Source organism: Biomphalaria glabrata, chromosome 2, assembly GCF_947242115.1.
Source record: "Biomphalaria glabrata chromosome 2, xgBioGlab47.1, whole genome shotgun sequence".
Taxonomy (NCBI): Eukaryota; Metazoa; Mollusca; class Gastropoda; family Planorbidae; genus Biomphalaria; species Biomphalaria glabrata.
Window position 1 is genome coordinate 18,180,695 of NC_074712.1, and position 12,316 is coordinate 18,193,010.

At 31.4% G+C, this 12,316-nt stretch overlaps 1 protein-coding gene across 7 annotated transcripts in view; it reads left to right on the plus strand.

The window, feature by feature from the left end:
- The window catches only part of LOC106056249 (cholesterol transporter ABCA5-like), a 41,111-nt gene extending 28,834 nt beyond the window's left edge, over positions 1-12,277 (plus strand). For all 7 annotated transcript variants that reach the window (XM_056019526.1, XM_056019528.1, XM_056019527.1 and 4 more), the window contains 14 exons: positions 132-284; positions 1,252-1,389; positions 1,551-1,640; positions 1,831-2,037; positions 3,133-3,174; positions 3,298-3,519; positions 4,454-4,626; positions 7,037-7,112; positions 7,254-7,348; positions 8,366-8,485; positions 8,847-8,986; positions 9,285-9,383; positions 9,950-10,005; positions 10,472-12,277. In XM_056019526.1, coding sequence (XP_055875501.1) covers positions 132-284; positions 1,252-1,389; positions 1,551-1,640; positions 1,831-2,037; positions 3,133-3,174; positions 3,298-3,519; positions 4,454-4,626; positions 7,037-7,112; positions 7,254-7,348; positions 8,366-8,485; positions 8,847-8,986; positions 9,285-9,383; positions 9,950-10,005; positions 10,472-10,567 — 1,707 coding nt within the window. In that variant the 3' untranslated portion in view covers positions 10,568-12,277. The remainder of the gene's footprint in view (positions 1-131; positions 285-1,251; positions 1,390-1,550; positions 1,641-1,830; positions 2,038-3,132; positions 3,175-3,297; positions 3,520-4,453; positions 4,627-7,036; positions 7,113-7,253; positions 7,349-8,365; positions 8,486-8,846; positions 8,987-9,284; positions 9,384-9,949; positions 10,006-10,471) is intronic.
- The last annotated feature ends 39 nt before the right edge of the window (positions 12,278-12,316 follow it).

The following is a 12,316-nucleotide window of genomic DNA, read 5'->3' on the forward strand; positions in this document are numbered from 1 at the left end:
AAAAAGCATTTCCTAAACAGTTCAGATTTTTCTATTTCTCCGTAGCACAATCTCCCTAAGAACTAAGATGCAGAATATTGTTTTAAAATGCTGAAAGGAAAGTTTTAAAATGTATTTTGTTTTCTCTTTAGATTGATGGCTTGAGTTCACCTGGTGCAGTGGGCTCCCTTGTCTTACTGTTTGCTATCAACATGCCATTCTACATAGTACTGGCTCTGGTGTTATCCTTTATCTTTGATAAAACAGAATCTTGTATTTCATACTTGCCTCAGATTTTGACCATTGTAAGTCCACTTATGTACACTTTTAGACAGGCAAACTTTGCAAAATCTGACAATAGATGATGATTTATGAACTTAGTTCAAATTGTGATAAAAACATACAAAGTGTACTTGGTTAAGGACAACATATTAGTGTATTTAAAACTTAGATTCTCCAGCCTTGTCAAAAAGTTCTTCACTGACATTTGTTTTCTACCGATCTTTGTATTGAACTCAGTCAACAATAATTAAAACTAATGTTGCATATTGTTTCAAGGGAGTCAGAGAGAGAATGAAAAAATGAGACATTCTCTTGAGCCTTAGTTGTAATAAAATTAGCATTATCAAAGGCTTACAAATCTGTGCTTATCCAATGTGTAGTCTCTGATGTTTAATACAAAAACGTTTTCTATGACAATTTGTAATAGTATATGAATTATTTCACAAAAGTGACTAAATAGACTAATTAAAAAGCATCATATATTTCTCGAACACAGAACACAGCTACCATCTCTTGGAGAGCTTTTTTTCATGAAAAATGCCTTTCCATAAGACTCACAATTCTTTAAGACAGCCTGCACCTATTAAACCACTGTTACATCAGATCTGAACAAAGTGGTTGTCTCCTTTTCATTAGGACTACAACAGAAAGATTTAAAAACTCCTTTATCCCACTTTTGGTCAGAGTGCTACAAGATCATCTGTCGTCTTCGAGAAGTACATAAAAGTCTAATTCAATTAGCACTGGTTGTGAGTGTGTATGTGTTTCGTGTGTGAATGTTATTCGCATCTATATTGTTACAGTAGTACGCTTGAGGTGGTCAGTTGTAGTCAAACTGCATTTCCATTTGATTGGACCAATAAAAATTATTTTATCTTAAATATATCTTCAGATCATTTTTAGGAGGTCCATTTGCTCGTGCTTCTTATTGGAAATTTTCCTCCCTGCCCTGCCTTTTTTTTTAACTTCCTCTGTTTGTCTGTTTCTTAGGTTGCCATGATACCTTTCATCACAGTTTCACTGGTCGACATGATCGCCAGAAGTAAAGCTGCCATTATTATTCACTATGTTGCCTGTGTTATGGACCCACCTTACATCATGTTTGGAGGCTTCTATTTCATCTCAAGGGTAAACAACTCAAACACTTTCATTTTTTTTACTTTTTATATAATGTTTTTTTTTAATTTTAATTATACTTCATTACAAGATCCGGAGAGTTTAAAATCTTTGTAGGCACAGACATTAAAAACTGTATTCAATCGCTCAGTTTATTGTTTGTTTGTCTCTAGGTGAATGTGATAGCTGTTCAGAGTGGACTGCAAGTAACAGCCAGTGACTACTTCAAATGGGACAATCACTTTATTATTACCATAATATTGGTATTTATTTTTTTTAATACTTTTTAAAATAAAAAGGTTTTCATTCTCCATATGCATTAATTTTATTTTGTAATTAACAAAAAATTTCCTTTTTGTAAATTAATATTTTTAAATTACTGTTAAAACTGATTACTTGAAAACTTTCAAATAATAAATTGACTTGTGTGTTCATTTCATTTCCTATTTTTAGCCAGTAATACATTTTGTTTGGATGTATTGGCTGCTTCGAGTCCTGGATATAAAGAAAACTGGAGGCAAAATCAAAGAAGCCTTCCCATGTCTTGCAAAGTCAGTGGATGGCTCAAATAATATAAACCCAGATATTATTGAGGTGGAAGATGATGATGTTAAACTAGAGAGAACTCATGTGGAAAATCTACACAGTTTTGATAATCCTGTAAGCTGCTGTTTTCATCATTGTTTATTGTATACATTCTTACGAGTTTTTCATTAGTTTCATTCTGCTTTCAATAACAATCTTTGCTAATTATTGAATATAAAGTAGGGGACTGAGTTGGTAAGCAATTAGCTTCTAATAATGTCTGGCTCAAAGCTCCATCTTCAAGTAGTTACCTGGCCTCACCTTGAAAAGAAAAAAAGGATTAGTCATTGATCTGGCTGTAGGTCACCCTCTTGTACCAAGAAGAAGACTTCATTTCATCTCCCTTTTTTATCAAGGTCTCACAAAAAATCTATTTTAATTATCATGTGTTTTGGACTGTGTGTGTGTTCCTGATTTACCAAGAGTAAAATTAAGCTGATAATTTGGTTGTATTGGCTGAATAGATTCTGATGAAACAAGGAAGTCTGTCGTAGTTGAGGTTACAAATAGTGGTGTGAAAGTTGAGTGACAGAAAGAGCTGAAGTTTTTAGAGTGAGTGGATTTGTTTCAATTGTTCATGACAATATTTCACTTGTGTTTTCAATACATCTACATTCATGACAAAAACAGTATATATTGTCAATAAAAGTTGTCTTCATTGTTGTTTGAAAAGAGGTTTGCTCAAGTTTTACATTTAAAGATCAGTACGCCTACAATTGTTTTGTTGAAAAAGCTGTTTGGAGCTACAACCTAACCCAATCAACACTTTGCAAATTTGCGATCTCTAAAATTAAACTTAATTTACATGAAACTTAATTTTTTAGGAATGTATTTTTTTATTTTTTTAAATTTTGGAACATTTTTTATATAAATGATTGAGCATATAGTCTCACAAATATTGCTTGTTGTTTAACATTTCAGTCTTACTTCAAAATAATCATCAAACTACACTTGAGTTTTTATTGAGCAAATCTAGATTTAAACGTCCACAATTGTTTTTAATAATATCTTAGTTGCAGAAGTAGTTTTGTAAAACACACAATTTTAAACCAAATCTTATAAGGATAAATCAACCCTTTTATTCTTCTGGCATTGCATTGCTACAAATAAATCTATTCTTTAAAAAAAAAAGATGAGATTATCTTATTCATTTGTTCAATACTATTCTAGACTTTCTGCAACACATCCGGCACAAGTATTGCTGATACTAAGGTAATGATCTTGTTTAAATAAATGGTTTATTTTAAATAATAGAGAATCCAAGCACAAATTTTTTTGTAAAATGAGATTATGTTGTATTTTCTTGGATATTTCAATAGATGATTCTATATTTAGCCCCCAGTAGCATACACACAAAGATTGAGGAAAGTTTATCATAAACGCACCAAGAAAGCAAATTGTTTTGATTCTGCTGCTGTTCAGTCAAAGGTTGCAGTGAGAAATTTAAGTCTTGGTGTCAATGAGGGAGAGGTCATGGGGCTACTTGGACCCAATGGTGCTGGTAAGACAACTGTTCTGGGTATGATCATAGCTGAGACGGAACCAACATGTGGCAAGGTAGAGATTTTTAATGCATTGTATTGTTTCAGTTTGTTTTTAGTTTAAAATATTTGTCACTTAAAATTTATATAGAAGGTTAACTGCATTCAGTATAGTTTTAAAACGAAATATTTTGACTTACAATTTCTTTGAAATAACTACTTTTAGAAATCAAGATTAATCTTTTCAAACAAAAAATAACTACAACTGGATTAATGATATATTCATGTTAATGAGTACCTGGCTACATCTGGTAGCAAACACAACAGTGTCGCATGTCTTGTACAAGTGTCCCCAGCTCCGGGAGCTAAGGGGGGACTTGCCTGTGCAGTCACTCGACTTGTATAGTAGCTATGAGGCACTACACCAGACGGCTAAGTTTCTTGCCAGAGCACTATGGGAGGATTAGTCCTTCCTGCTCTGATTTTTCAATAGGAGTTCATCTCAGGTAGCAAACACAAAGTGAAACTTTACATATCTTCATTTAACTTTATGTGAGTGAGTGCATAAGAGGTTCAAATCCTTGTCCAAACTTGGCCTGAACAATGCAAAATAAAAACCTATGGGACAATTGCACATCCTGCACAGTGCTATAATAGCTTGTTCAGGCCTGAGTAGCCTCCACCACCAGAGACCCTGGGGGGTGCCTCAAGTGCTCTCAGACTCCATGGGCTTTATGGGATTCATCCTAGTGAATCTGTAATTGAAAAGTGATGGGCTGATGTTGGCACAGGCATTTTTTTTTCCAGTATTTTAAACCTAGGCTGAAATGTTTGTTATATTTCAAAAGTTTCAGATGCTCCTTCAAAAATGAAAATAATTACTTCTTAGCCCAACCTCCAGTAGGGCGGCTGTGTTCAAACTCTGTACCAGTCCGAGGTGCATAGCACACAACTAGTAAGCCAGTTAGTCATTTAAAAATGTAATGTCCATCTCTATGTCATTTTCAAAGGTAATTGTATCTGGTTACAACAACCGCAGTCACATGTTGTCTGTACTTGAGTTCCTGGGATACTGTCCACAACATGATGCTCTTTGGGAGAGTATCACCCTGGAGGAGCATATCAGGTGCTTTGCTGCCATTAAGGGAGTAGACCCTAAACACTTGGATGCAGTGATAGATTAGTATGTATTATTTCTATTATAATAAAATTATTTTGGAAGGGGTAGGGGGGTCAAATCTGTTCAACATCAATATTGTACAGAAATCTCTGACTCATGGGGAAAAAATTGGCCTATGATAAGGGTCTCCATCTTGATGGGTACTTAATTTTTTGGTATAAAGCACATACCAAGGCATGGTCTGCATTGTCTAGAACTGGGGTTCTCAACCTGTGGGTCGCGACCCCTTTGGGGGTCGAATGACCATTTTCTAGGGGTCGCCTAAGACCATCTGAATTTTTTTTCTTTTTTTTTTGTATTTTTTGTTTCTTTATTTGTACTTTAGTTGATATTCATTTAAATTTGTAATGCCATGTGAAAGAAAGATTGTGCAGATTACATTATTATAAAAAAAAATTATGAAACGATCATCAAGTATCAATAGAATAAAATAAAAAATGGGGGTAACAAATATAGATCTAAAAACACGGACATAAAGCCAAATGACACAGATGGCACTTGAAGTCAATGTAACATTATTGTTTGAGAGTATACATGATTTTTATTGGTAGTCACTTAATAAATTCATTATGGAACAACCTATGAACAAAGTCAAAAGAAAACAAATGATATTTTTTTTTGCGCCATGTTTTTATTTCAATAGTAATGAAGTTCTCTCTGCCCAAGGTATGAAGCCAAACAAATGTCCGAGCTTCACCGATAAGGACATCCATTATTTTAGTTTTGAAGGCTGATAGAGTCAAGAAATTCAGACTTGACTCAGGTGGCAAATACCATAATTAAAACATGTCAGCCCTTGAAGTTCTTATTTGGTGGATTTCAGAATTACCAGAGTTATGATAGGAGCCTAATTTGTTTATAAATTTTTTGCAATTTCTGTATGTAATGACACTGTTCATTGGAGAATAGTTGACATGTCTTCTGATATTATCAATCAGGTCATTCAGGAAACGATGTCTGCTCCTTTACCAATATTTAGCATTCAGCTTGATGAATCCACAGGACGTTTTAAATTGTTCACAATTACTAGTTTACTTGAGGTATATACATAATGGCGAGTTTAGTTTCTATGCAAACCTGTTGAAACGACTTCTACAGCACGTCATGTACTAGTGACTGACAAAGTTGTTTAATTTTTTTGAAATGTAAATGACCTCTTGGAAAAATATTTGTGTTGTCTCCACATATCGTGATCTTATATGATTTCTCTTCAATGTCAGTTACACAATTCTGGATCAATTGTTTGCAGTCACTCTGTTCTATTTGATTTTTTTTTCACGACATCCATTTTCCAGTAATATATCTTTGTGAAATAAAGTTTTTCTACCTATTAGTTATCAAGTCTAATAAATAAATATAGAAATAAACTGATGCAAGAGATGTGAATTTCTAATCATGTGAAATAAAAACAAGCTCAACCTTCACATTAACTTTGGTGTGTTTGTTTGGTGTGTTTGTAAATACTGTCTCAACAATTTTGTAGCTATGAAGTTTACTGGGTTGAAAACTACCTTTTTCATGCTTAGCAATATGCCTACTTTTTAAATTTTGTATGAATATTATAGACACGCAATAGAAAAATATATAAATGAAAGTCATGAAAGATACACCTTTTTTAGTTATTTAAAAAGAAAAAAGTAAAGTTCCACTTTCAGACCTTGTGGTCTATAGGTCATCTGTTTCTGTGGCATACGGTTAACAAGGGTTTCATGGTTGCCAGCACAATGACCAACTGCCTTTACTATTCCCCAACTAATGTCAGGTACCCATTAGAGCTGGTTGGACTCAGAGGCTCCCAAAAATCCCGAAATTAAAAATCCCAGTCTTCAACAGGATTTGAACACAGGACCACCAGTACGGAAACCAAATTTATTTGACACTCAATAAAGCTTTTGTTACATTCAGTTTCTAACAAGGGAATGAACATCATGGATATCAGAAATATACATTTTGATGACAATTTTATAACACTAGCTAAATCACATTTACCTAAGCCAATGAACGAAAAACATTTTTATGGTTGGGGATCGCTGATTAGTGGAAAATTATATTAGGGGATCGCAGAGCTTAAAAGGTTGAGAACCACTGGTCTAGAATGAAGTGTATCAATATCAATGTGTTGGAATGTGTTTGTGTTTTGGAGCTATAGACAATAGCAATGCAAGAGTAGAAACAGGGCCACCACTTAAGAGTGGTTAAGAATGTGCACAAAATGTCATTAATTGTTTAAAAGTCCTATCCTCATCATCTTCTAAACAAGATACCTCTAGCATCAGAGTATAATACTATCAGTGTATTTGAAATATTAGCTTTAAAAATATTTATAATCTTTTGCTTTAAATAAATTTAAAATCTAGTAAGAATAATAACACATACATGTTGTTATATGAAGTATAATTTCTGTCTTTGTTAGCTATGTCTCAAGTCTAAAGCTAGAAGAACATAAAAAGAAGCGTGCTAAAAAATTATCAGGAGGAACTAAAAGAAAGGTAAATTTTTAGCAGATTTTTAGATCATTTATCTATCTTCTTGTATCACTTTGTTTGTTCATCAATTAGCTTAGCCATTTCGTTGAAACTTGTATTCTTGCTGCAATGTCAATACTATACCAAAGTGGTGATACATTACAGCTGAGTTACATAATGAGCATACTGGGGTCACCTCGGCTTGTACTGCTAGATGAACCTTCCACTGGAATGGATCCGCAATCAAAACGTTTCCTCTGGTAAATAAAATGTTTCAGCTAAATACTATTATTTTCATAATTGTCCAGATTAATTAACTTTCCTTAAGTTAAGTTGTCATTAGTGTTCCTCAATAGTTGTAAATTCTAACATTATCTAAGCATACTTAGCTAGACCAGTTTTCATCATATTAATGCTTATAGTTCTGTGACCAGAACATCATTTAAACATCAGACATTCACAAATAACATTCCAACAAATATTTAAAATAGACCAGTGTTTCCCAAACTTTTTCCTTAATGGAACACTTTGCACATTTAAAGTATTTAGCTTTTTTTTTTTCTATGGTTTATATATATATATTTTTAAAAAAATTAAACCATATTCAAAATTAATATGTATATATATATGTAGTGAGGTTATAGAATTTATTTTGTTACCAAGAATCTTTTTTTTTTTTGAATTTTCTTAGAGATTACTTCATGTGTAGGCCTATTAGTGCATTATTCCAGTAGTTTGGGGAACACCTAGTTAAGCCTCATGGAACAATTGGGTTCTGTGGAACACAGTTTGGGAAACACTGCTTTAGACTTTTGTTTTCTTTTCCCCTAATTGAAGTATCAAAAGTTAAATAATTTTTAGAATGTATTTTATTTGACCATACAGTATTACAATAATATTATAGCTAACAGGACGCTTTCCAAGTAAATATAATATTTTCAGTATTATGCTTTGGGCATTTCTTTTTTTTTTTTTAAGGGGAAACAGAATTAAAGAATATACCCTTTGTGGTAATCTCTAATCCTCAACTTCATTATTTAAGATGTAGCACATAGAAACTTCTAAAGAATACTGACAAAACATTAGAATAGAATATTGTGAGAGTGTTCACCTTTCCCAGAATAATCAAGAAGTTAACTACACCAGAAACTGCAGCACCAGCTACTGTTGGTCCTTGGTCTTCCATTCCATTAAAACTTGATTGATCCATACAAACGTTTTGTTTATTTCACAAGTTTTATTACATATATTATACTCACATTCCATTTTGTCAACAGGGACACTATATCTGCAAGTTTTAAGAAAACAGAGAGAGGAGCTATTCTGACCACACATTACATGGAGGAAGCTGATGCTTTGTGTGATAGAGTAGGAATTATGGTGAATGGCCAATTAGAGTAAGTAATTAGATAAGAACTTTTTTCTAGACTGAAAATCCATTAACCCTGTACTAAATGTTTTTAGTTTGGTGGTGAACACTCTGCAAGCAATCTTCTTTTTGCTATTTTTATAACCTATATTTTTTAAATGATCAACTTTGTTCTTTTTATTTTTGACATAATCAAATTCTGTGTAGAATGTTGTCTGCTTGTTTAATTTTAATTGTTCAGTGCATCAGGTGACATTTTTATTATCTCAGACCTTTTTTTTTTTCCATGTCTCATTTACTAATCTATGATCCTCCTTTTATTTAACTGTATGTAAACTTCATTTTTTTTATCACTAATCAACAATATAAAGTTATTTGTCATTTGGCAGATGCCTTGGCTCAACTCAGCATTTAAAATCTAAATATGGAAGTGGCTATATTCTAGAGGTCAAGCTGCGATACAATGCATCAACTCAAGTGGAGTCTTTGATGGATAGTCTGGAGGAACATTTGAACAAATTGTTTCCAGGTCACAAATTTTGTTTTTAGCTAATCATTACTTTTGTTACCTAGTTTATAATACATCACTGAAATATCCTTTTTCATTAAATCATAATCCAGTCTCATTATAGTAGTCTACTGTGTTGAAGTTTTTCTTGCTGATAAAATGTCCTAAAAAATCTATAAACTAATTGACAATACCCCTGAGAGAATTGGTATCATACATGTTTAAGTGTACTTGATTAAATCATTGGATTAGATGGTACAAAATAGTATCTAGTTTTAACATAAATGGTCATCAAGGAAAAACGATTTTACATTTTCAGGCTTAGAAAAAGTTGAAAGATTTCAAGAGAGAGCTCAGTATGCCATACCCAAAGATGATGTCAAATTTTTAGGAGTAACTTTTTCAAACTTAGAAAAATGTAAGAAACTTGTTTATATGTTTGGGCTTGATTTTATAAGATATAACTTGTGCAGCTTTTAATAAAATGTTTAGCATATCAAGCAGGTGTATTTTATAAACATTCAAAATTGTGAGCAAACAAAACATAAAAAATATTTTTTTTTTAAAGACAATACCTCCCTTATACAACTTTTTGTTTTAATCTTTTAATTTTTTTTCTTATGTAGTATTTATGAAGTATAATATTTATATTCTTGTATTCTCTTTTACAAATGTTTAATTGCTAACATGTTGTAGATTAAGGACGTTTAATAATAATAATAATCTTTATTATCCATAAAGAAATTTGTCTTACAATTTGTGCATTACACCAAACAAAACAACTATAGAAAACCAAAATATACATTCACACCAGACTCACTCATAATTTACATGTGAAATGTTTATATCAGATAGTTGAATTTTATTTAATATTTGGATTGCCAGTTTGTGAGAAGTAAGACTCATGGTACCAGACAAGTTAAAAATATATTAAATGATGTGTATGTTAAAAAGTAATAAAAGTTTGCTTGTATTCTCTGACAGGTAAAGAGACTCACAACTTAGAAGAGTACAATTTTAGTCAGAGTACACTGGAGCAGGTCAGTGAAGTTGCTTACTCAACCTCAATGCTGATTTCTTTTCATCTATATAAATTTTGAATCTTAGGAAAAATTGTATAGCATATAATGTTACACTACACTGCTACACTGCTGTGTATAACAAGCGTTGAAGAAAATTTTAGTCTTTTTTTGTTTTAATAAAATTTTATTATGAATGCAGCACAGAACTATCAAATTCTACATAAAAGTATATTAGGTTAAAACTAAGCAATATTTTAATTTTTTTTTATTTTTTTTTTTGTCACTTATTGTTTTGAGTTGGGGGGGGGGGGGGGTATTTATATTCATTTCAAAATGTTTGATTTTAAATATTTAATTAAATCTAATGATTCATCAACCATATCTATATAGATAAAATAGATTCACTTAGAATTAATTCAAGTTTCTTCATTTATGCGTGCTTTCCTTTTACTCATTAGGTGTATCTTTTTTTTTTTTCAAATAGGTGTTTCTTTACTTTGCCAAGAAGCAACAAGATGAAGATGAAGAGAATGAAATCAAACAGCAGACACTTACAAATAACTTTCCAACAAACATTTAAACAAAAAATTTTGTGAATCAGTACATTAGACTTTTTTGTTTTCTTAAAATTGAAATTGTTTTTAAAAGAGAAATCCTTTTCAGAATGCATTTTATTTGACCATGCTGTATTATAGCTAACAGGATTTGTTTCCTAGTAGATTTAATATTATATTCAGTATTAGGTTTTGGGCATTTCATTTTTTTTTTAAAGTGGAGTCATACAAACGGTATCTGGTTGATGAGAGAATAGTGATGTCATAATCTACTATTGCATTTATCAATGAGGCATACGAGAAAGAATGGACTAGCCTCTCTCTTGATATTCTGCTAAGAACAGCTGCTGGCTGGAAAGAATGGTGGGAATAAATTACATCTCAGCACCCTGTAAAATATAAGGCATAGAATAGATTTGTTTTAAAATGTTGAAGTAGTAAGTCATTCAGAATTAAGGCCCATCAGTTCGTCATTTTGGGACATGTTTTGCTAGGGTAAGTATTTGCATTTCTTGGCTGCAAAGTTCAAAGGTCCTTCCTTAAATGCAATTTTACATTTTGAGTCTGTTTTTAAGTTTGGATGAATATCTTTGATACAAGTTTCATATAGAACTGTGACATTTTTATGTTGAATATTTGGATTGCACTTACTGTTCTGATTATTTTTTAATGCTCTCTGACTTTATTATATTACCTTGTGATTTATTAGGCTAAATAATGCACAGCCAGAGGGTACTTTTTTGTAATATAATGCTAGTCTTTCACTTTCCTTTTTTTGTGTGGCTACATTTTAATGCACCACAGCTTTAGAATATTTTATTTAAAAAATCATTTATTTACATTCTACTGTCCAAATTATAAGTTGACATTTATAGTGCCTTATTTTAGATTTCTTTTGTTTGTGTGTGTGTGTGTAGCAAACTTGAGTTTTGCTGAAGAATGTATTGTAGACATGACCGATATGCATCATTGACATGGTTATTTTTTTTTTAATTTTGAAACAAATTTGATGTATAAACTAGTAATTATATATATATATATATATATATATATATATATATATATATATATATATATATATATATAATATATAATATATATATATATATAATGAATGTAAGGTGTACATATGGGGATATATCCTGAATGAAAAACAAAACCGTTTGACCAATCTTAATGAAACTTGACAAAAATGTGCCATGATATATCCAGAGAGCCCTATAAATAAAAAACAACAACTAATTTTATCTCTATTTATTAAAGAACAAAACTTTTAACAAATCGAAAAAACCCGTTTTCACAGTATTTTATATTTGATAAGAATATGTTGGCTTAACATGTAAGCCCATTTTCACACACTACTTTTATTTTCAGGGCAAAATAAATAAATGTGAAGGCAACATTCTTTATGTTTGCAATATAACTAAATCTAATCCATTACCTCATTAATACCCAAACTAAGGTCCACAGGCTGATGGTAATATCCAGCTAATATATATATATTATATTCACATACACATAATTTGTTTGTTTTACCAACTTTCTTATTTTAGCATTTTATATTTAGTAACCATAGATTTTATTTTACATCTGTGATAAAACTAAATCATTATCATATCATATGTGCCAATCTAATCATTATATATCAACTGATTAAATCCTGTCATTAATGTTTTTCGCTCATATTTGTTTAATGTGATTCAACAAATATTAAATATTATCCATATTTCAAAGTGTTTCTATTTTTTTGTTCCATTCACTTTTTGTTCTCTGAC